Consider the following 26,596-nt stretch of genomic DNA (forward strand, 5'->3'; position numbering starts at 1 on the left):
TTCATCAACTCATCATTCAATAAAGAGCAGTGTTTTAAATATCGGCCGATATACTGATATTATCGGTGATTTATTAGTTTCGGAGGCCTTCCGCTATGATAAGTTTAATTTTTAATCGGTAATCGTTTTTGGATGTTTATCGGCAATAATGTGGCGATAAAGTGAGTTATCGGCCGATAATGTTGGTTCAAAATATCAGAATTATCAGCCTTTGGTTTGGGTTTGGATTTGCTCTTTGGATGTTTAATAATTATAAACTATTTGTTGCTTTTGGAACTTGGTTATTTGGAGATTAGCTTATGTTTGTTTATGAATATTGACATGACTCATAACTATTAAATCACAACTTAGTAAGCTAATTTATAATCTCATGATTACACAATAATTATGTTGATGATTCTTTATTCTTTATTCTTTATGTTATCTTGTTATTTGCTTGTATGTTATTCCATTTTTAGTAAGAATTTTTTCATCGTGCAATCAAGAAGGTTCTACCATTGCTTAGTGATCCTAAACACGATTATTTATATTTTGGTATGTTTATATTTTATTAAGTATGGTTAGATTACAATTTAGGATATTATATTATGTATATACACCATCTAGTAATATCACTCTGATAAATATAAATATTATATTATATTATATTATGTATATAAATTTTATGATACAATTTTGGGTGTGAAACCCTATTTTTGAAGAGGCGTGACCTTAATTGGTGTTAGGCCGAGTATTCTGGCGTGAGGCTACTGATCCAGACGTAAGGTGAGATCTTAATTTTCTACTTTCTTTTGATATTGCCTGTTGATCAAGTGATCATTACATGAGTATGCTTTCACAGCCACAAGAAGAAATTTTGCACCTGTGCAAGCTTCTGTTTGTGTATCTAAATTACACAAAATTACTAGGAGATTTCTTCTTCCCACTAATCTACTATAATCTTTGAAAATCATAGGTAACTACAATAAATTTTCTAATTTTGTGAGAACTTCCTAATGAGATTAATGGCTGTCATTAAGTAGTTCTTTGCCCTTCTTCCTAAAGTCGTGTATAATATTAACATATACTACATACAAAACGCATGAAATGCTAAGGACAATTCAATTTAGAAATTATCACGTGGAGGGCTCATAACATTTTCACCAACAAAAAGATAATAGAAGATAGTTTACCAGAAGTGTGAGTGGTTGTCTGGAGTAATTTAGACCATGCGGGTGCATTGTAAAAGTAAATTTGATTTTAGATCATATTAGTTGGAAATACTTAGTGTGCAACTCAATGGAAGATTCATAACCATAATCACGATTTAGATCATCCAAAATGCATAGATAGATGATCTTGTGTTTTTAAATATTCTCACAAGCACATCAAGTGGGTAAATGGAAAATTAGTTAGAATTATGGTTTAGCACATTCTAAAACCCCTAAAATTTGGTGTGCAAGGGTTTCAAATTATAGGGTGCATCAATATATTAGACTACTAAGTTGGAAGCATCAGACCTTTTTTTTCCTGCTTCTGAACATGGACACTCTAACCCATTCATATTAGACGGATTAACCAGGAATTAGTCCCAGACTTCTATATATGTGGGTTTTTAACTTTTTTTTTAATCAATCAATGTTTTACATCATGTTAAACGGTGTAGATCTTCTAAACACCAGCATAATACGCTTTTCCAACTAATAGGATCTAAGCTAAGCTCAAATCTAAGCGATAGGATCCCAGTCAAACTCCACATACACATATATGGCATGTGCATTTAAAAATATTTAGATGTTTTTACAGAAGTGAAGAAGTCTGGCTACAGAAGACAAACTGTACACACATCGCAGACACATACATGTATATATACTGACACAAATATGTATCAGTATCATCGAATTTTTTCTATCCTTGTTAAGAAGCTAGTACCATAATTCATGGAGATGAGGTGTACAAGTCGGTTCAACAAATAATACAATTACATGATTCACCCATTTAAATTTAAAAATGTAAGAGGCTAATGACTTAGGTAACTACTGATTTCTGCAATGTAGAACTTCATTTAATTATATAAGACTATAGTGCTTCACCACTGCGTTGTTTGACCATTCTAATGTTTTTCATTAAAACGCACAAGTTGCGTTCGTGACATATATGTGCCCTTAACTTCTAGGATTTGAAATTTGCATAGTGTGATCTGTCATAACCATATATCTTATATCTGTATTTCTTCTTCTTTATTTACTTATTTATTTATTCATTTTTTTTATTTTTGGTATGAACAAAGATTGTGGCCTCTTCTTGTACCTGCAATCTCTCATAATCCAATCCCCCTATTTACCAGTGAACCATATCTCACACGGTAATCTCGTATTTTCATAAATGTAGCATTAAGCTGTGGCATATATTACAAGTTACTTTGAAATATTTAGTCATTGGCTAATAAAAAAAATAAAAGAAAAGTAGATCAAAGTATCAAATAACAAAAACATAAGTATATAGATATGGTTTTGCTAGCTCATAATACATGGGGTTTAGAGCAGGTAGATACTTCTAGAGTTTATTTGAGGATTCAGTAACAACAGGTGTCTGACCTAAACATCTACACCTATTGTCATCCATAATGCAGGACATGGGGTGAGAGTCCTGAATGTACTCGAACAGAGATAAAGTACAAAGAAGGGAAACAAATATGAAGCATGACTAGCTCAGATGCATACTGCAAAAAGCAGGAGACTCAAAGAGAAAAGAGTTTAAGATTCAATCTGGCCTGATTAGAGTGGCAGTTATGTGATAAGAGCAAATTAGACAAATTTATCTTTAAAGGACCCGGTGCACACGGAAGGCAGAATAAAGAAATCTTCTATTTATCAATGAACAGGTTTCTGACTGCAGACATAGAAAAACACATACCAGCTGCAAAAGAAGCAAAGAATAATGAATTGGTAAAGGTCTGAATCTAGTTCAAAACTTCATTTTCCATATATCATTTGTTGGAGGTCATGTTAACTTTAGTACTTTACAAACTAAAGTCATATAATAGCTTTTACTATTTTATCTCTGATTAAGAAAACCACCTTAATGAATCAAGAAGACTAATAGCATAACCAGTTCAGCCTCGTGCTTACCCACATCTGAATGGGCTGGTGAAAATGAATTTCAGCAAGGTATTCCATATCCGGATCCACTCTGATCCACAACAATGGGGAGTCCATACTACAAATGAATGCAAGTTGTTGTCACGACTCTTAAAGATATAAGGTGTATATATCAAAAAATGTATATAAAGTCACCGTACAAACCTTGAGCGTGCATCTAAATTTGGAAGATCTGCATTATCATCAGAACCATCAGGTTTGGAGCCCTTTTTAGGCTTCTGGATGCGTTTCAAAGTTAACTTGGAATGGCACTGTATCTCAAGTAGTTGCCAGGCATCCCCAGCCAAGGGCAGACTTGGATGGTCATACGTTCCATCAAGCTCATGAACTCGGATGCTCATCATTCCAGGCCAACCAGTATCACCTTCTCGAACTGCAGTATCAATGTTTCCGTTGGCAGCATCACCAGGTTTTGCAGTGCAGCCTCTCATCACAGCAAATTCAATCATATTTTTCCTCTTGATGTATGAAAGCCCCATCCTTGAACAATAACATCAAGAAGAAATGATAAGACTTAAAACTTCAGATAAAACTGGACAAGCCATACAGAAAAGTGCACACACATTGCTGAGACTGTGAGACTCAGAAAGCCTACCTCAAAATCGGGCATCCACAAGATTCAACCCAAGAAGGAAAGAATTCTTTAAGGAATGGGCGTTCCAGATTCCCAACCTTATATGCAAGGTTACTGAACTGCATGTGTAAAGTGATGTAAGAAATAAATTACTCTACAAAATTTTCATTCACACAAACGAAAAAAGTTAAAACATGACCTTTTATTTTCCTTTTTCAGGCATAAGGAATAGACAGGCGGGTGAAGTTGGTATGCACAGGGGTCGGAAGACAGTTATATTAAAAGAATCACTAGCAGTAAAAGTATTTGTCAGTACAAATTTATCATTGGAGGTCCATTTTCCCAATGATATTCTTTTGTTTATTCAAAATTTTCATCGTTATACAGTAAAACTTGTGCCAAAGTGCAGTATAGAGCTTTTACACTTAAATTCACAGAATAATGGAGCAATGAATGATGAACCTTCGAACAAGTGCTGACTACTTTCTGCAAATAACTACTAAATCAATAATCACTTAAAAGAAACCCATTTTTAAGAAGGCCAAAATAATGTCCACCTAAACTAAAACCAAACAGATCGCATGCTGGATGAGTAACTTGTAAATGACCAATATAAGCATCACCGAGTCTTTTCACACAAGGAATTCGAGCACAAGTGGGTTGAGAAGCTGCTTTCTCAACAAAGAATGAAACAATTTCTTTAAAATGGTGGTCAAACACATGTTAACAATTTACAAGTTGGTGAAAAATCATGGGGCCAACAGAACTATGGCGAGACTTCTAGAAGGGCAGTCGGTGAGTTACAAAATGTCCACCACACTCAAACAGACTGGTAATAGGCAAAGATCACAAGGAAGACAACGAGTGAGGATTCATCATTTAACTAGGGATCAATTCCTCCAAATTCCCAAAAGTTCCAAACTTAAGTACTCCTGTAGGAGATATCAAGAATTGTGAAGGGGAATTAAATTCATTATCAAGGCCCAGTGTAACCAAATATCCAAGCATCAGTTGCACTACCGGAGAACCATGCGCAAAGAACAAAAAGTAACAGTTATATCTTTAGCTATCAGCTTTTAATTTACTCTTGTACAGTACAAAGGTATCTGTGAAGATCATTATGATTCAAATTATGCAAATGCTGTAAAAATTTCTAAAAGGGAAACAAATAACCAAGAAATGTGGCATTTTTAATGCCTCTCATGTCAATTTCACGCTATTCGGAAAGTTGAAGATTTCATTAAGATTCAAAATAGTATTACATTATTGCTAGGATAAACTGGTTGACAGCTAAGTACCACTTAACATTAAAAACAGAAATAATATCTAAATAAATAGAACTGGTCTAAGTAAATACTAGCCAATATCTGAATCATGATAAATCAAAACAATGAAACTTAAAAGGTCTCCACGTAGAAAAGGAAAAAAGAGAACCAAGAAAGAAAGAAACTATTAAAACAAAGAAGGAATGTAATATAGCATCAACCAATGACCGATTTTGTCCACTGCTCTGCTAATAAATATTACAAGCTGAACATCATACAGATGTATGTAATATGGACCGTGTACAATGTAGCTGATTGTACTTACTTCTTTTGTACTAAGAGTTCTGGACCGAGCCGCATCTAAACCCCTGTACACTATACTCTGCAGAATCTGAAACTCCAATTTAGAAAAAAGAAATGTTATAAGAGAATAAAACAAAGACAATATACTGGTAAAATAAGTTTGGAGCCTCTCTTAAGCAATAATGAGAAAATACAGACCTTCAACTAAACAGAAATATAAAAAACCAGTGGTAGTAGATCACTCAAATAAAAAAAACAGAATTTTGAAGGAAATGGGTAGGACTACTATTTATTCAAAACAACAGAAATATGAGTATACTTTCTCCTCCATGAATTATTAACAAAAGGACTAATGTAGTACCAGAGACGGGATAGCATTAAGACAGTATCATAATATAACTCAGTCATAAAGATAACCCAGACAAGACATAACAAATGGATTTCTGTCATTACCATGATCTGCATTTTTTGCTACTAGAAGATGTTTTAATGTGTTTACAGGAGAAATATTTCACCAACAAGTTTAGTCTGCAATTCGAATATAATTCAAGTCAGAGAACCACCAACCAGTGTTGCAAAAAATACTTAATACGATCCAGGAACATTGCCCAAAGGATGTGAGAGTTTCAATTTGTAGCTAGGCCACTTAGTTTCTTTTTAATCTCTGTTGTCAGTAATATAACAATCCTTCATGTGAGAGTACTCACTGGACTTACAGCTGGCACTATCTACCATACACGGGGACCATGGGAATTAGACTAGCACTATCCTTCACGTAGACAAGACAACCTTGGTTCAATTCAGCATCTACGTATACCATCCTGCGTAACAAACGTCCACAGTAGCCACCATTTTCTGTGCAAAAACAAATACCCTTCTCCCTTTCTGCTAACTGTTATCAACGACCACTAACCTAAAAATGAGTGAATTGAGGGTTTGGACCAGAGGCCAGGCAGAAAGTCTCTATATAAAAATTCCAATCCAGGTTTTACATAGAATTAGTCACATCATGTCACAAAAAGCTTTACTGGCTCGATTCTCCTAGTGACAAAACAGTATTGCAAGCAAAGTGGACACTGTAGTGTCAAATTAATCAAGGCAGGAGCCAAATTTGCTTAAAAGCTTACACTAATAGGTCTTGATCCAAGTTTGAGTCCTAGTCACTTAATATTTCAGACTTTGAGAGGCTCGATTTATGTTGTCATTTGGTAAGAGCACTAGCCAATGCTATGGGAATTTTGCATTCAACACACACTACCATCAGCAACAACATTGTCATTGTTGTTGCCACAGTAATCCAGTGAAACCCTCTTTCATTGTTGTTGCTATCGCCAACACGGCCATTACAGCAACCCCTCACCACCACCAACACTACAGCTACCAACAATGCAACACTATAACCACCCATGTTGCCGCTGTCATGTCCATCATCAGGCTTAGTCATTGCTTGTTACTCCCATAATTGATGTTACCACTTATGACAACCATCATGCCAACAACAATGTTATAGTAAGCACTAGGCGCCGCAGGGTGCCAACCCAGCGCCTAGCTGCTAGGCACTAGGCAGCATAGGCGGATTTCTTTTTTTGCTTAACTAAAGGAGGAGGAGATTTTGCTGAAGGCTGGAGGAGGTGGAGAAGGTGTTTGGATTTGATGGAGGAGGCCATGAATGTAGGAGGATGTGACGGCAGCAACAGAGGAAATCTGACCACGACCTAAGCTTTGCAATCCGCATAACGGCCCATGCTCCCCTAGGCGCTCCCAAGACCTAGGCGGGTGGCCTAAGAACAACCAAGGCCTAGGCGTAAGCCTAATCGGCTTTGTAAAACTATGCAACAACCACTCACTTTTGCCAGGTTTAGGTAACCCTGATGCCTTCCAACACTTCAATCCTCAAACAAGACACACTAAGTGATTCAAAGTGAAAAAATTGTGTGTTGCAGAAAAAACGTAAATCTAACTGATGAAACCTGAAATAGTTTATAAGTATATAACTAAATAATATTAAATAAACATCCATTAGTACAATTAAAGTATTACGTAACCATTACACCACATGAGACTGAAAGGTTAACACACTTGACTTGGAACTAATGGTAACTACAAATTAACTTGCATCTTATTGAAATATGCTACTGCGAGTGGAAGAAAAATGAATATAATACAGGCAGACAATAAGTCCATCACAAAAAGACATGAGACAATACAGATTACAGACACAACTCAATTGGACAGATGATGCTGGACCAAGTAAAGACCAAATGTTTCAGTTCATGAACCACCTTACGGAAAGAATCTGGGCCCATCTGCTTCTCCAACATTTGAAGAACAGCTACCTGTTATGTGAATAAGCAGCAAAATATGATGTCAGCTGTTACTTGTTAAGCTACAGTAAGTATAGAGGTCTTACAGCTTTCCATGATCGAATCTTTCCATGCAAACCAATAGTCTGAGTTCCATAAAGATCACTAGAAGCAAAAGAGCTCAAAGCAGTTGCTCCATTAATGTCGACTTTACAGACAGTGCAATTAGACTGCATTCAAATATGCAGCAACATGATTACACAGGTAAAATCAACCAAGATAATAAAAACAACAGCAACTAGCTCTTATACCATACGTTTGGATGGACTACATGAATTTTTCTTTGTCATTCAGCTCATCAAGGACTAAATTTTATGTTAATTAACAAATACAATACCTGTTTAACTATGCCTCAAATCCAGTTTCATGTTTTCTACCCTACTCTTACCAGCTCCCACTCTGATCCTATCACTATGCCGCATTCCGATGTTAATTACCGTTTTTGACTCACAAGCATAACAGAACTGGTATTCATCAATTAATGACACTCTCCAAAGAGCCAACAGTCAACTCAAGGCTTTCCCTTAGAACTACTTTTGGAAAAGCTTGAACACACACATACACGCATGAACACACACAGAGACTATATATATATATATATATGTGTGTGTGTGTGTGTGTGTGTGTGCATACATAAACTCAAGTTGTAGGTCACAGACACAGTAAATGGGAAGACAGAAATATGATGACATACAAAATCTTAACTAACTAGATATGACATGGACGCAATTGAATACAAGATTACATATAACATATACAGATAAAAGCATAAGTCATGGTATCTTCAATATTCATTACTAAAGATTGCACGAATGCAATTTCATATTTTCTAAACCCCCAATCTTATAAACCATGAAAACTGCTTGCAAGCATCTTGCACATATTAGTGCAACACGTTTTGGACAGGTACAGAAGCCTCCAGCGTGCATTCATGCACACAGCTAATATCTTAGTAATTGTTTAAAAAAACGCTATGGAGATATAGATAGTGGACCTCCGGCCTAACATTTAGCTGCTTAAGTACCATCAACATAGTGATTTTATTTTCTTTTTTTTTCTTTTTTCTAGTCAAGTATCCTGCAATACAAAAATTAGGACATTGTGAATGCTACTTTAAAGCAAAGCAACATACTGTTAGTATTTAAGAATCAAAGAGGATCTTAACCTTGTACCGTCGAAAACGAGCTTCATTATTTCCAAAAAATTTCTTAATAAAAGAGTCAGTAAGAAATCCAGCTAGCCCATCTAGCAACCACTCTGTGAGGAATACAAGAATGTTAACTTGAATGCTAGATCATGTACTGAAAGAGTGATATGTAGAACATACCATCTGTTCTCTCCTCCACAGTTATGTACACTCCAAACCATTGCCTTGCAAGGGCATAAGCAAGCTTGACTCGTGTTTCAATTGTCTGACACATAGATCAAAGTTAAAAGGTAAATGTCACACCATAACACGAGCAAATGGGCACAAAACAATGTGCAAGGAAGAGCAGGATCATTGGTAATTATTTATAACATTGGCACATAAAGACAAAATATCCTACACCATGCTAGGATCAACTTTACCGAATCCACTACAAAAATAAATAGTGAATATTGCCACCCATTGGCATAGCAAGATTAAATTTCATGTTCGATAAGGGATAAATGCTTCTAATTTGGGGAGGATACCTCTAATGCCCCAGACTCCAGTGTAACAGGGAATAAGGAGTATCCTTAACCAAATCAAGGATAGTCCCCATTTAACTCAAAGCTTACGACCCCAGAAAAGTTGGTGTCCTAACATTCCTTAGGTATCCAAGATGGAATGATGAAACCTTTTAGGATTAATTGATGATATGTTATATGTATAATTTAGTAATTTGTCGTAAAAAACAACATTTTATCAGATTATTCTTTTTCAAAATGGGGCAGATATCCATTTCTGTATATAATTGTACTACAGTATTTTCCATTTTTAGCAATTTTAAGAATTTTCATGATCACGAAACTGACAGACCTGAGTTTGTATTCAAATTTGAAAATACACAGATTAAGTGTCGCAACTGGGCCGGGTTGACCTGCAACCTACCCAGATTAGGCCAGGTTTGAATCAACCTGTTAGGAACCAGGGTCGGGTCTATCCTAGCCCAGCCCTCATTTGGATTCACAAGTGAAACTCGGACCAAACCCGGCCCAGTTTGGACAGAACTCAGGCCTGAATCTGACATGGAACCCATCTAGATTTGCAGCCAACAATATTATTTAGGAAACCCATTATCCAAACTCAATCCTAACACACCTTCCTAAAATGAAAACACTAAACAAAATACTAATACAGGCAGATCTTTCTGCTTGTTTGACTCTAGTTGCTGACAGCCACATGCTCTGTTGGCTGCTAGAGTCAAACGAGCGGAATAATCCGCTTGTTTGTTCCTGTCTGCCAACATGTGGCCATTTAAGCAGCACAATCCAACAGGTGAAAAAACACCACTAGAGAGACGGTAGAACTCTAGCCTGTTGCCATGTGGCAACATGTTGCTCCACTCCAACCGCTGAAAATTCGCCAGTTGGAAGAATCGTTTGGGGGTTTTTTCCTCAAAAAGTTAATTTTGCTTTTTTTTGCAAAAGAAGTCTGCCGAAAAGCTATAAGTACCCCGACTCTTCTTCATTTCATCCCCCACACCAAATGTTCTCCTGTACTACAAGCTCATAAACAATTCTAATCTAGTCTTTAGTTTTCTTCAACAATTCTAAGGTCTCTCTAGTTTCTAATTTCCACAACAAGCAAATGCAAGATCAAGATTCAACTATTCAACGAAGACAAAGTTTCTTCTACAATTCCAAACTCTCTCAACTCTCCAATTTTTGAAGTATTTTATGTAACGCAAATTTTATGTTTAATTATAATGAATGATGGTTTTTCATCCGTATCTCGTAGTCACATTGCTAGAACTGTATAACGCTAATCTAAATACATATCTGAAGAACACAACACCATCACAAGTAGAATCCACTTTCACCACCAACAAAAAGTAACCAAGTGGCTAAATCTATAGCTCCTGCTAACAAATCACCAAGCGTAAGAGATTATCTAAGGTATGAGCATTGTTTATATTAGACAAAGCGGATCAAAATGAGGGAAAGTAATATAAATATAAATAAATAAATAAATATAATATACTAACTATATTAATATAATATATAAATATATATATGAATATATTATTATATATATATATATAGTCAACTTTTTGAAAAACATTGCGCGAGTATGGTATGCCTATCTAAACATCAAGATATAACAAAAAAATAGAGAGAGAATAACTCAAGCAAGCTTCATATATCTAGGAGGAAACTTTTGTCTACATTTAGCATACTACTTCATACCTATACAATTAAACAAGAATTAAAATTCTACATCAATATAATAATATATACTATACTACAGTAGTATAGAGCGAGAAGAGAGAAGAGAGAGGAGGTGAACTTATATCACCTTCAAGTGGACAAGATGCTTTGTCCCATCCAAGATTTTATATCACACTCGTATATATCTTATTATAACGCTATATATATACTACTATCTACTAATAATAACAGTCTCCTTCATATCTTGCAATGGTCCTAGGTATCATAAATGGAAGAAGTTTGGTGGATGTCACTAAGTTGACTAAGATTCTCTCTCTTCTCTCTTCTATATACTACTAATAGTATATATAAGTATACTATATACTATAACGATATATTATATTAGTACTACAAATTAATAATTATAATTAGACCTGATTAATAGGGCATCATGTCATAGAGGGAGATTCAATTGTCGTCTTATGTGCTACATCAATAAATAAACACAAAAGGAAATTCCACAACTCTAAAACACTCTCTTCTCCCTAGTTTTTACTGAGGATGTGTGGTGCTTGTGCCCAACATAGGCCGTCAAGGAGTAAATCCCCTCCTATGAAAAGAGATTACCCAATTTAATCTCTCTCCTCTCTCTATATATATTATAACTATTATATATATATAATATACTAGATACTATATATATATATTAAAAAGAAGCTTTTATCCTTATTTACATGGCATACCATGGAACACAATAAATGCGGAGTAATTTGCTTCATATTTTTATATTGGAAGTAGATCTCTGCCAATACTAAGTTCCTAAATATGTCATGCAAATCAGAACAAAAACTTTTTTAAATAAATCTAATTAACCTAAGGCCTCTCAACCTTGGAAAATGAAGTTTATTTGTGATAATATATCTAAGTAATCCTTGTTTAACTACTTCTATTTTATACCTAAATGTAGACAAATGTCTTTAGATTTGTCAAGAGTTGCATGAGTTTTTTTCTTTTTTCCTACTTGTCATGCAAATGTTGATGCCTATACAAAGTAACACTTCCGCAATGTTTTCCAAACTTATATTTTTATTTATATTTCCCACTTCTAGCTATTTGACCTGCTTCATCTAATGTCAACAATTTCCACATCTTAGATGATCTCCTATTGCTAGGTTGTTTGCACCAGAAGCCCTAGGACTAAAAGTTTGTTACTTCTAAGTTTGAGAGAGTGAAGTTTGCTCTACTTATGATGATGTCGTGTTCTTTATGATGATGTCGTGTCCTTTAGGTGTGCATTTAGATTAGCATGTAATACAGCTCTACTAATGCTATTATGATGCAGATGAAGAAACAATATCCATGATAATCAAAAATAAAATTTACCTTAAAATGTGATACGAGAGAAAATTTTTTAAAATTAGAGCGTTGATAGAGCTTGAAATTTAGAAAAAACTATCTCGGTTGAATAGTTATCTTGATATCGCTCGTGCTCGTTGTAGAAATTAGAAAGTAGAGAGATGAGAATCGTAGAACAATACTAGGGGCTAGAGATTAAAATAAACTGCAAAATAAAAAAAATCAGAAAAGAGAATATTTGGTGTGGGAAAGTGAAGAAGAATGACAGTTACTTGGAGCTCTCAAACTTGTTTTATTTTATAAAAAAAAATTACAAAATTAATTTTTTTCAAAAAAAAAACAGCTCAATAGTTATATCCTCTCTAACAAACAAAATTTGCCCGTTAGATTGGAGCAGCATGTGCTAACGTGGCAGTAGGGGAGAGATGCATTCCCGTCCATGTCTCTTTTACGGGCGATTTTTTTGCGCATTGGATGGTACTCATATGGCCACATAGTAGCAGGCAAGAGCAAGAGGAATCTGACAGATTCTTTTGCATATCTGACTCTAGTGGCTGATTGGGCAAGTGGTCATGTTGGCCACTAGAGTCAAATGAGAAGAAAATCCACCCATTTTAATATTATGCTCATTTTTTTTATATTGGGACGACACGTTGTATTCAGTATGAATTGTGAATTTGCGAAGTAATAATGTTAGCTGCAAATCTAAAGGGGTTCTAGGTCCGAACTAGGTCTGGATCCGGCTGGACTGGGTAAAGTTTGCATATCGAGTTCGGGTCCGGGTCTGATTTACACTTGCGAACCTATATAAGGCCTAGATGCATGGTTTTAAATGTCGGATATCGGGTTCATATCGGACGACTAAAGTCCATGTCAGATAGCGAAAATCGGGGATATATCGGGGGACATGGATTAAATATCGGATTGCCATATCAGATGGTGCACATATGTATAATATCATGTATAAAATGTAATCTAAGCATTCCTAAAATTTAATATAAGCATACTTTATAAATTCTAGAGGCGGCGCCGACGATAGGTGGATTCCGACGTTGCATGGAGACAGTGTCGGTGACGAGATGTCACAGGGAGGCAGTGCCGAGGCTCTTCTTCTTCTTCGTCTGCTCGGGATCTTTCGGATGAGTCACCAACCACCATCTTCCATTTATCCCGACGATGGGATACCCTACCGCCCTCGGATTCGGTTGCGATTCGGATTTCGGAGTGCAACAGGAGATGGACGACAGGGGGCCGAGATGAAGGTGGGGGAAGAGTGTCGTCGTTCACGAAAGGAGTGATGGGTTACCAAGTCTGCTGCAGCCTTAATTTTTCTCTTTTCTTTCTATAGGGTTCATAAGAAACTCTTAAACATAAGAACGGGTCAAACGGGTTTGGGTTTTTATCACTAAACCCAAACCCGACAACAAAAAACAGATAAAAAAAGGGCCATATCGGCCAATTTTTCAAAGCTGAAAAATCGGCCGATATGCCCAATATGGCCCCGATATTTCCGATTTAGCCCCGAAAACCGACATATGAGTTGAAAACGCCCATGTCGTGTCGCTCAAGCCCTCAAACCGACATGTCGGCCGACATTTAAAACCTTGCCTAGATGAGGTCCAGACAGGTCAAACCCCCAAATTGAATCGGTTCTGGTAGAATTGTGGGTCAACCCGGCCCAATCGTTACCCACCAAGAGGATAATATGCAGTGATATCTCAGAAAACGAATAGTGATATCTCAGAAAACGAATACAATCCCAGTTTTGAAAAGGATCTAAAATATATAGCTAACAACTGATGTTTTTTCCCGAAAGAAGGCAATACGCAACATTTTTTGCGTATTTTTCAAGAAGATTCTCTTCACTTGTATCCAAATATTCTTGTGTGGCTTTATAATGGAACAAACATTTTCACAATTTAAATCATAAAAGACAGGTACTGCATCATGCCTATAGCAACAGACAGACAAACTGAAGCCTCTCATTCAGTGATATCACCACAGTACAATACTAAACATGTTGATGTTACCCAAATTAAATATTGAAATTGTGAACTAATAATCTACGGTAGCAGACACAAAACATCAGAAGATGAGATGCTGACTGGAGATAGAGTAATTTTCAAATATGTGACAAATACTAAGAAGAATGATCAATATGAGAAAGACTTAGCCTTATAATATACATAATTATGGTCTGGGTTATGCAAAATAAGTAATAGGGAAATATTGAATAACTATTCTGTTCACAAAGTTTTAACCTTTAGGATAAAAACAAACAAATAATAGAAATTTAATGAATGGATTAACCAAGAAGAAGAAGGAAGAAAAGGGAAGAGTTGAACTGGACATCAACATTTTATCAGATTGAATAATTCAGGTAATGCAGAGTAATTACTGGACGCGAAATACGCAAATATGCATAGTTTTCTCTAAGGTACATATACCATTTGTGAACTAAATTATTTGAATGTAAAATTGTCATATGGATCTTATTTTTATGTTACGATACTCTTATTTTTTAGTTCAAAGTTAGCTAATGAATTTATGATCATGGGTGGGTTTGAGCAAATTTTGGATCGTTCAAACATTTAAATTGGTTCCAGAACCTTCACATTAAATAAACACCAAAAATCACATATAAAATAAGAAAGGGAAGAGCAAACCTTATCTATGACTTTCTCATCAAATAAGAGTTGAGATGTAAATATACACATGGAGGCTCCCAGGCTCGTAGAGGATAAGGATATTTCAGGTGGTATGAAGATTTGTTTGTATGAACCAAAGGGAAAGGACATGGAAAGGTAATCTTCGTAATGACTGTCAAACAAACAGATGAAAATAAGCCAAAACTAATACAGAAAAGCTATATATGAAAGGTTGGGAACCACAGTGGGTAAATAGTACTCCTTAATCCCCAAAAAATACACAGCCACCATACCTAAAGGCTTGATGAAAGAAGCTAACTGTGTTCTGAAGCTCTCGCAAATTGGGAGGCAAACACATGTATGATATAGTGCCAGTATGACTGTCCGGCAGAATCTCAAATGAACCAACAGCCAAAGAAATCCAGCCTGCACTGACAGGAATATTTAATTTATATACATATGTTTTGCGTGGAGGATCATCTTTGCTCAAAACCTGCACAACAGTAGACAGAAAGCACAAGAATGACTAATAGTATCCCAGTATAAGACAGAACTCAAAGATTGAAGCAGTAGGAGTAAGTAGTCACTCAAGATCAAATTGTCATAAGCAGCATCACAGGAGGTCAACTTTTTCCCCTTTTAGTAATCAAAGGTCAACTCATCTTCCAACTAACACGAAGGCAAGAGACATTGATCTAAATTACTAACCATGGGTTATTTTTATTATACAATTTCAGTCATCAGATCCCCCAAACATTTGGGATAAAGGCTTGGTGGTGGTGGTTGTTATTGTTGTTGTAGTCATCAGAACCAGCTACAGGCATAACATTACTCGTGTTTATAGTTGCCACAAATGCAATAAGTCGTATATAGTCAAAATTCCTCTAAGTTTATCAACACTTTGCATCAGTTAACAGGCTGCTACCAACTTATGTTTCATTATATAATGAAAAGTAGCAAGATAAAAAAAAGGCAAAGAATGACATTATCATCATGCTGAGCAAAGCTTTTCCTGGCTCATGAAAGGTGCCACGAAGATCTTACTCTTGCTATCAATGTAGGCCGCACCTCTTAACTGGGGCAAATTCCTCATCAAGGAAAATATAGAAACCAAAGAACGTAGATTCTAAAAGTGACTGATGGGTTAAAAAACAACCTTATTGGTCATAGTCTAAGATTCTAAAACCAAAGAGTAACTCCAAAATATTGGAACTTTTAAGTACAGAACAATGAGACAGATTAAATTTTCTACAGAAGATAGCATTCAAGGCAGAGAACAAGCTAGAAAGTTAATCAGAACAATTTTCTAAAATAAACTTTTGAGAAATGAAAGTAAAAAATTTAGGGCTGAGAGAACAGACGGGTTTTTGCTCTATTGTGAGACTATATTAATACTGAAAACATGAATGGTAGAGATGAGCGTTTCTTTTCAAAGCCCGGAACATTCACTAGCAGCTAGTTTATAAAATAAAATCACAATAACATTTATCTTCACTAGCACTTGCATCCTGGTTTAATGAAAGATGTAAATCAAAATTTGGTTAAGGACAACGTCGAAAATGCCTTACTGGCATATTCACACATTCTGAAAGCTTGACTTGAATCCATACCTGATAAAGTAAGTCACCGTTGCTAACAGCCACATAACCAGAGTTGACTGTAAATTCCATATCAAAGCTGGACAACAACATTATACCAAATAAATCTAGGAAAATATAGCTAAAACTAAAGAGGAAAGAAACGACAGAAAACATATTAGGTGACCATAATGTAACTACAAGCACAAACTTACGTGCAACATTGCGAAATACTATCTATGCATGGGAACCAGCAGCGAGCACGCCGTATCTGGTTATTAGTATGCATAACACTTTTTCCAAAATGGATACCTGCCTCTGCCCTCTCTACCCAATAGTTTATGCGAACATGTTTCACATCCTGTAGCATGTGCAAGCTAGCATGAGAAATCACGACTTTGGAACCTTATCAGAGACTAAATTACAGAAAATAAGGACAACAACATAATGTGTTAATAAAGAAGAAGCAATTTGCCACGTGAGATGTGGCAGCATCAGTGTGGAAAAATGCCAAAAAAAAAAAAAATTGTGTAAGCATTTGATTTAAAATACACCACATAGCTAACCACTTTTACAATAAAACATAATAACTTACATTGTATATCAAACTACAGAAATACAAATTGGACCTAAAATTAATTTTGCTGAATATATTGGGTTAAAAAGTGCTTATAAAACTTTTGGTTTATAGGCTAAAATCCATCTATAGTTTGTGATGCCGTAACGATGGTGTGAAAAAAAATCCAAAAGAATGGTTTAAGCATTTGGTTTAAGAATATATTTTATATCTAACAACTTAGACAAAAAATATAGCAAGTTACAACAAAAAATAATAAATTACACTGTATACCAAAATGCTGAAATACAAAGCATATTTATACTAATTTGGGTTCACAGGAAATTCACGATGCTACAAACATTAGTGTGAAAAAACCCAAAAAAAATAATCATTTTATTTAAAAATGCAACATATACCTAACAACTTAGAATTAAAATATTAGCAAAATAAAATATAGTAACTTACATCATACACTAACTGCTAAAATACAAAGTTGGTTTAAAACTAATTCGGTAGAGTATTTTGGGTCTGAGAGTCATTTTGGAATGTTGGGGGGTATAAAAACAAATGGGGGTATACTTTTGAGTTTACAAAGAAAAATTCTTTCCGGAAGTGGATGGGATTAAAATTAAATGGGGTAAGTCATTGGATTTACATAAAAAAACCCTAATAGTGCAGCTCTTATGTCTTTAGTGCATAGGTATAAAGGTTATTTTTTGGACTTAGAGAATAATACCCTTTATATTATATTATTTTCTTAAGGTGATGAAGCACTTTGGCCACTAGTAACTTTGAAAGGCAATGGGCTTCAAATAAATTGGGTGAATTTTTTGGGTTAAATGCAAAGGCCCTTTATTCTATACACTTTAATTATTATAACTAAGTTTACGGGACTCAGACTGTAGCGTTACAGTGTCTAGCTACAGTTCAAGTCCCTTTAACTTTAGTGTATATATTTAAATAATAAAGCGACCTAGTAAACCACCTTATCCTCTGAAGGAGCACTATATCCATTAACAACCTCCTCTGCAGATGAATTCTGTACAATATTTTCCTTCTCCCCTTGGCTCTGGTTGCTTACTGTCTTCTTTGATTTGTTACATGAAATTAGCAAATTGGGGACCATTTCTCTGTTCAGCAATGAGAGGTATGTCGAACAAGCAGCATCAGCAGCTGTTTGACAGCATGAGACAGACGACCATCTTCTCTCATCCTCAACATGTTGATAATGTGGTATGTGTTCAAACTCAACTGGTTCCCCGTCCACAGTTACACTGCTAATGACCATATCATCAGCGTGCAGAGCAACATATCCAACCTCTGAAGCCAGGATTTTCAGTTCAGTATACCTTTAAGACAAAAAAAAAGAGAAAATATTAGCTTGCCATGTTAGTATAAACCAAATATTGTAGCTAGTTCTGCAAAGAAGAAAGAGGGAAACAGTTATTTGGCAGGTCAGTTATCTAAGAGCTTGTTATTCGTTCCAGACTGTTTGGTGCGACTAGGACAATTGTTGAAGTATCGGATATTCTTGGATTTGGTTAGAACTAGGATTTTCTAATTAGAGCCCTAGACTTCTCAGTAGGATATTTGAATTTTTGGTTGGATTTCAGGACTAAAGGGTGGCTTCTTAGACTAAAGCTTTTAGATTCACTGACTATTTGAATTATAGAGTTGTGGTGCCACTTTGTGTATTTAAATATGTAAGTATTAAATATTCAGAGAATTTTATATCAAACATCTGACATCAAATATTTGAATGATTTAATATTAAATATTTTAATTATTTAATATATTAAAAATTATATATATTCTTTTCATATTTATGTATTCAATATATTTCATATCTAACATTAAATAAAAACTAACTGTATGTAATATAATATTAAATAGTTAAATTATTTATAATATTAAATATTTAAATTATTTATATATTTAAATTATGAAATCCGAGTCATAGACTCATAGTAACAATACAACCAATAACACCTTAAATATTTAAATTATTTATATTAATGATAGTCTCATGGGTTGGACATTTAGAACAAAATCAATATGAACTATATATGTGAAGCAACTGCAAGTCTATAATCAATGACTCAGAAATGTGGACATCAAGCTGCGATCAGCTTAGCCAACTACCTAATAAAAAGATTAACCACTGCAAAAAACAAGTCAGGCAACAAAAGGACTCAATTTTCTAATTTTCTCTCACAATAGACCAACGGTGTCGGGCTCTCACTCACATACCAAAAAAGGTATATTCACACACACACGCACGCACACACACATGTATACATTGAAAAAATGTTTTTCATTCTCTTACAGCTAGTAATTTTTCTTGTGGTATGTACAATACTCCCTCAAACCCAAATTTGGCATATTCGACACACCTCGAGACAAAAGGCATGTCCATCCATATACGAAACATATAATGTCTCTAAGCATTTATTAAGCTAACATATAATCGTATATATAAGATGAAGAATGTAGTTCGCTTTTCAACAAAGGCATATTGTTTTATAGGTCATTTAACTACAATCAAGTTTTCAGAATAGATAGATTTCGCCTTTCAGAATGGATTCAGGGGCAAATACTTCTCATTTAAACTTGATGATAAGAGTACCCAGTAGAATATCCCTTGTGTTCAAGTTATTGTTTAAAGTACGTAGAAATGAAAATTCAAGTATTCTAATTTGTCTACCTATGCATCAACTGGGGACAAACTACAAAGTCTAACTAGTGAGTTGTTTAGTTTAACAATGTAAAATACTTAAAGGCCTGTAAAAATGAAGCAGTCAGGTTTTTAGGTACTTAGATTATCACCGAATGGTTGAATAAGAATTCCTATGCTCGAAATCATAAACTAACCAACATGCTACTTTGGCTACTCATTATGTGCTAATGCATTGGAAAAGATTCAAACTGATTTTTTTTCTTTTTACACTTTATGTGATGGAAATAAACTTTTACATAGAGCATATCTTCCACCTGACATAATTTAGTATTTTGTTTAAATAAGACAAATTTGGATCCAAATTCTTTTTAAAGCAGACAAATTTCTATATTTATGAGTCCACATGTATAATGGAAGAGGTATACCACACTGTTACAAATAACGGTAAATAGCCCCGCAATAGCGGCGTTAATAGCGTTAGCGGTCCCTTCCCGCGACGTTATCGTCCGCTACGCTACCGTGCAATAGTGGTGACATATTGCGGAATATGTCTGTTCGCAAAAACGGCCAATAATGTGTCATAACAGTAAATAGTGAGTGATTACATTCGAAATTTGCTTTTTGACTGCTATTTAAAAGCGGTTTGAGGTTTATTTTTTTAAAGTTAAACTCAACCCTTGACCATTGCATTCCACCGTCTCCTGTGATTTTCAGCATACTCCCGCCACCTCTCACCTTGACCATTGCATTCCACCGTCTCCTGTGATTTTCAGCATACTCCCGCCACCTCTCATAGCCTCTGACACCTACCTTGATACTTCCTCTCACCTCCTTCACCGTGAGCTCCTTTTAGGACAGTCCTGTCACCGCTAAGCTCTTCTTCTTGAAGAAGATGACTTTTTGACTTCTCTAGTCATCTTCGGTATTACGTGATGGTTACATGTATATTTCATATTTAGGATCTCTTTAAATCATCCAATATGTACTTTTAGATTTTTTAGATTTTTCTTTAATTTTTTTTAATATTTATACATATCTAAATTAGACCGCTATTTGACTTTACGCTTTTTACCGCTATTTTGTCGCAATAGCCTGAAATAGTCTTAGCGATGCTTCACCGCTACGCGACGCTATCCGCTATCGATAACATTGGTATACCAAAATGGTTGCATACAAGTCAAACTGACGGAAATCAATCTTAACATAGTAGATCTTCTATTTGACATGACTCAACATTTTACTTGAATAAGAAATTTTGGATCCACATTCTTTTAAAAGCAGTGAAATTTCTTTATTTTTGAGCCTACATGTATAATGCAAGAGGTATACTAATATGGTTGCAAATCTCTTGATTTAGATAATTGGCATGTCTGGCACCCCCATATACAAGTCAAAACAAGACACTCGTCATTATAAATCATAAAATTTCACCTGATAGACTTGGGATAGGGAATTGATTGTTTAGCTACAATGCCAATATAGCAATTAAATTCCTTCACATAACAAATGAAGTTGCAAAAGTTAGTTACGGATCACAAGAGAAACAATGAAATTTTCAAGGGTTAAACTTGCATTTAAATCCATCTATATCAAAGGCAAATTCTCTTTTGTCAAATGGATTTATTTTGGTCGGAGAGCAAAAAAGAATGCATTAATACTCATTACCAAAATTCATTTTCGAAAAATATTGCTTTTTCATTCAAGAAGTAAAGTTTTGTAGTAATCATGTATATCTGAATCTTCGACTATATCTAACTACGGTTTAGCTGATGCTTGAGAACATTATATAGTATATCTTCTGTATATGAAGAAATCAAAGTTATATGTAGCATCGGCACGAAAGAAGCAAAGCCTGAGCATTTTACAACCTCTTAGTTTGAGAAGGAATAACGGTCTCATCAATTACCATGTACTATTTTTTAGAGGAAGGGTCAAAACTTATTGTGACTATCTCGCAAACATATCATCATGAACTGAAGAGTTCCAATTTGAATGGTATATTCATTTAGAAAAAGATACAGTAATAACTTCTCTTAGAGCCTATTTGGTTCATTTTCGAAAAAAATAGGAATAGGAAGAGGATGTTAAAATACCACCCAAATGGTTTCCATGTTTTTATGGAAAGCCTTTTTTTTTGTTTCAGTTTGAAAAGGACTGAAAATAGTCTTTGGTTTCTTTTATCTAGTTTGGCTGGAAACAAAATTATAGAAAATGAAACCAACTTTATAGAAACAAAATGGGGGAGAAAAGCTAGTGTGCTAATAATTTAATATACTTTGTCAGATTTAATGTCCATTTCGTTCATAATAGCATAATGTAGGTTTCTTAAAAAAAACCCTTTTCACCATGTTTGTAGAAACTACTTTCTATAAAACCCAAATGAACCAAACTAGATTTTAAAAAGCGAAACATTTTTTCCGATTTTGACGTTGTTAGAAGGGAATTCACGCGGTTTCTACAAATTTGAGTGAACCAAACAACCCGTTAATGGATGCCTTGCATGACAGGTCCAATTGACAAAAAAAGATGATAAGGTGGGAGGTTTGACATTTTTATCCTATAGGGGGAGACGACAGAAGCAAAGCCTCCAATGAAACATGAGATTTAGAAGAGAAGAAAATAGATCCATATGTGCCAGTCCACATTATCTATGGTGATTTTTTTTCTTTTAAAGTTCATGATTGTTGATAAGCATATACCAATATTTACTTATAGAGTATGTATTTGCATGTTAATCTCTTATATTCTACATTATTACACACAATATATTATATTTTGATCCTCTTATGTCTTTAACCTAAATCATTTTAAATAAAAAAACCATTACATAATTCATTATGTTGCATTATGTAACCTAACAGACCTTAAATGTTATGTAACCTTATGAAATAACTCAAACACATCATAACTCTACGCTATTTTAATATAATATGCATTATTTTAATATAACTTACATTATTTCAATACAGCATGCCTATTTTTTAATAAAACTTACATTATTTCAATATAAGTGATAGAGCCTTGAGAGTATATCCTTTCTTAAGCCTTCATGTCTTATTTTAGTGACACATTATGTGATTTTGAAATTATGAAGACTGACAAAACGAATGTCATTATGAAGAAGCTACAAATTTAGGATTAGTGATGTTATGTTTGACAAATTTGATGATTCTAACTACTAAAGTCATCATGAATAGTTTGTATTATAAATATGTTAAGTAATTTATAAAAAATAACCCACATTATGTGTTACATTCTTTTACCTTTATTTCTTTAACCCTTAACAGGAGGTAGAGCATTACATTACGCGCTATCGTTACTTTCAACACTGGTCTAGATTATATATTTTTTACAACACTCTCAAATCAAATTCATTTTCAAAATATTCAAATTACAGATTTATACATCGTTAGTATAAAGGAGCTTCAAATATGAATTCAACAATTAAAAAATAAAATTATTTATCACATGAGAAGTATATTTAATCAAATAATTCCATATTCATAAAATATAGTTCAACTAAATAAATTCTAATAGTTATTGAATTTTTTTAGGACATTTGCATTTATATTTGGATTCAGATTCAAAAAATTTAGACCAATACAAATACAAACATCTTGATATTTAATTTGTTCATTCTTTTCCCTAGCAGGACTCCCAAAACTACTACATGCTTCAGTGCTAGGTTTATAATCGCATACATCACCAAGAACGCTAATGAACAAAAGCTATGTATTTTGCAAAGGACCTAGCAGAATCACACCTAAAAAGTATTTTGTAATGGTTATGTCATTTCGACAAACAGGTAGCATGCACTTAAATTTGGGTAATTTTTCATAGTTTTATAACAGATCAAATATCTCAAAATTGACGATAAACTTCACCTCTAAAATGGATTCATAGGCTTGAGATCAACGGTGGGGCTTTGAATAGATCTACACATGTAACAGACTTTGAGTTTTGAAAAGAGTAGAAGATCGTTGACGACAAGAGGAAGCGAGGAGAGAGTAAAGATTTGTTGCTCTTCTCCGCAATTTAAGTCTTGCTCAAAGAAATCTTCGACCTCTATTCATGTTTATTTTGTTTCATACATTTTCGTGAATATCATTTTATCGATAATCTTCCCTAAAATCCTAGACAAAGGTTTCCCTCGTATCCTAAGAAAAAAATCACAAACCAAATCAAACCTTGACCCAAATTCATATCTTGAAACAAACCCGTCTTTTTTTAACAACATTATAGAAAGCGCTAGGCGGCCTAAGTGTCAAACCCGGCACCTAGGCAGTGCCTAGGCGTTTTCCTATTGTTTATTTTTTAAGTACAATCAATTTTATTGGTCTAGACAGTGCTAGGTGTCAAACTGGCACCTAGTACCTAAGCACTAGGCCTAGGAGGATTTCTTTTTTTAAGCGGTGGCGGAGGAAGTTATGCTAAAGATCAGAGTTGGAGCTGTTCGTAGTCGTTGGGGGGGAGTTCATAGGAGGTTAGAGGACGTGCAGGCAGCAACAAAGAAAATCATGACTAAGACCTAACGGCTCAGTCCGCGCAAGCAGTCTCCGCTCCCATAGACGCCTCAAGAATCAAGACCTAGGCGGGCGAAGCTTAGGCAACCTAGGTATCGTTGCATGGGCCTAGACAAAAGCTTTTTAAACCAGTCAAAAAAATTTTGAAAAGCAGTGACACAAAAAAGGCTTTGATTTGGTCAAGCGTTTGACTTGGTCTAGGATTTTTTTTTTCTTAGGATACGAGGGAAACCTTTGTCTAGGATTTTGGGAAAGATTAGAGAACATATCGTCAAAAAATATTCGTGAAAAGATACAAAACAAAATAAACATGAGCAAATGTCAGATTTCTTAGAGCAAGAAAAAGCCAGCAACTTTAATTATGGAGAAGAGCAGAAATATTTACTCCTGTCTCCTCACTTCCTCTCATCCTCAACAATCTTCTACTCTCTTCAAAACTCAAAGCCCTTTGCTTCTCCAAATCTATCGAAAGCCCTCCCATCAATCTCAAGCCCATGGATTGCTTTTGGAGGTGAAATCTATTGTTAATTTTGAGTTAGTTGATTTGTTATAAAACTTTGAAAAATTGCCCAAATTTAAAGTGCATCCTATCTAGGAACTAAACAGATCTTAAACAAACCACCATGTGGGATTAAATGGACCAAAATCCCTTATAAACCCACAATTAACTCCCCACTTAGTCAATGTGGAACTAAATGCTTTCACAGTTTCGGCACCCATGTTGGGTTGCAATGCAGTGGCTGAATGAATACTGGTCGAATGTTGCAAGCCCAATGTAAGCATGTATCCCCTTCAGCTTTGCACAATACGATTTCTATCCATAACATTTTAATTCCATGAATTGAAACAAATTAGAATTCTCAATTCCCTACGACGTCACGGAGATAGAATATTTTCCGGAACAAGCAAATCATAATGATTTTTGTCTCAATTCACAAGCATATCACAGTGTCGTGCAATGGATCCATCAAAAAAAATTTATCAACATATCTAATTTTTAATTATGCATTTTCATTAGTTTGGCGTTTATTCTTATCAACCAATGAAACACGTAGTGTGTGATATATAATGTCACCGTCCGTCCACCGCTCAGCTTGCAAATGGGAAATTGTGGTTGACTCTGTTACAAATTGCAAGAGACCTAGAAGACCTCACCACTAAAGCCTAGGTGCATATGTTAGAGGAAGTGAACTCCAGTCCCTTAAGAACCCACGATTCAACTCCCCATATAGTCTATGGCGAGTAAATGGACCCTAACAAAACCCTAAAACCCCAAAGAAAAAAAGAGTATGGAGCGAATCTTTCAACAGCTCGAATTTCAGTTCAATTCGAGCATTGAAGGGCTAAATGAAAAAATCTCAAGAAATCTCAACAGTAGAGGACCAAAAACTGCTCCAATAATCAAGATTCGCGCAACAGAGCTAGTAATTACCAAATAAAACAGTAATTTTTACCCGAAGATCCTTTTTCTGTCCATGTCGATGGAGAGGCAAAGCTTTTGGTGGAGGGCGACGCATCCCGAGCTCTCGTTCTTCTGCTCCTCGTTCTTCGATTTCCGAGGTTTCGCCATTAATTTTACAATGGAGGGAGAGCTATCTACCGAGAGCGAAGAAGAGAGTGCGAGATTTAGTATTTTCCCTCTCTCTGTCTTTTTATTTTTATTTTTATTTTTATTTTTTTACTCTAATTTTCTCTCAGTACGCGAGAGGAGGCCCGCTCTTATTTATAGATGCCCTAGCTTGTTGGGGTGTCAAAACGGGTCGGATTCGGGTTCCACCTGAATGTGGGCTCTTATGCGGGTTGGGCTCTTGTAGGCTGGAAGCCTAAGCCCAACACCTAGATCTGGTAATATAAAGGTTTTTTTTCCCCAATTTTAGTCCCCCGTTCCATTTTTTGAACTATTCCCCAAACTCTTCAAGACTCGTAATTAGTTCCCGAAATATTTAAGTTTCTTCAAATTGGTCTCCCAAATGCTCGTATTTGAAGTTAGTCCTCGGAATATGTTAAGTGTTTTGAAATTAGACACACAAAACTTTCAACTAATGTTAACTAGAAGGACTAAGTTAATATAAATCTTTCAAACTAATGCTAACTAGAAGGACTAATTTAATTCATATTTTTAAGCTCGATTCCTCTTCTTCCATCATTAAATACATTTATTTCATATTTCTTGACTTCCATCTCTTTTCTAATTCCCTTGTAACATATTTTTCCCGGCTTAGACCTGTTTGTTTGCATTGAAGTAGTCATGAAGTAGGTAAAATAAAGAAAGTAAATG

General features: G+C 35.0%; 1 protein-coding gene across 1 annotated transcript in view; it reads right to left on the reverse strand.

The window, feature by feature from the left end:
• Window positions 1-25,994, reverse strand: part of LOC109826372 (transcription initiation factor TFIID subunit 2) — a 53,553-nt gene extending 27,559 nt beyond the window's left edge. The window contains exons 1-14 of the mRNA XM_020393401.1: window positions 25,773-25,994; window positions 18,104-18,467; window positions 16,775-16,920; window positions 16,593-16,659; window positions 15,276-15,475; window positions 15,001-15,154; window positions 8,973-9,057; window positions 8,811-8,902; window positions 7,693-7,815; window positions 7,565-7,618; window positions 5,305-5,370; window positions 3,736-3,833; window positions 3,285-3,620; window positions 3,111-3,198 (exon numbers count right to left, since the gene is read on the reverse strand). Of these exons, the coding sequence (XP_020248990.1) occupies window positions 3,111-3,198; window positions 3,285-3,620; window positions 3,736-3,833; window positions 5,305-5,370; window positions 7,565-7,618; window positions 7,693-7,815; window positions 8,811-8,902; window positions 8,973-9,057; window positions 15,001-15,154; window positions 15,276-15,475; window positions 16,593-16,659; window positions 16,775-16,920; window positions 18,104-18,467; window positions 25,773-25,888 (1,989 nt within the window). The 5' untranslated portion in view covers window positions 25,889-25,994. The remainder of the gene's footprint in view (window positions 1-3,110; window positions 3,199-3,284; window positions 3,621-3,735; window positions 3,834-5,304; window positions 5,371-7,564; window positions 7,619-7,692; window positions 7,816-8,810; window positions 8,903-8,972; window positions 9,058-15,000; window positions 15,155-15,275; window positions 15,476-16,592; window positions 16,660-16,774; window positions 16,921-18,103; window positions 18,468-25,772) is intronic.

This window comes from Asparagus officinalis, chromosome 10 (assembly GCF_001876935.1).
Source record: "Asparagus officinalis chromosome 10, Aspof.V1, whole genome shotgun sequence".
Lineage (NCBI taxonomy): Eukaryota > Viridiplantae > Streptophyta > Magnoliopsida > Asparagales > Asparagaceae > Asparagus > Asparagus officinalis.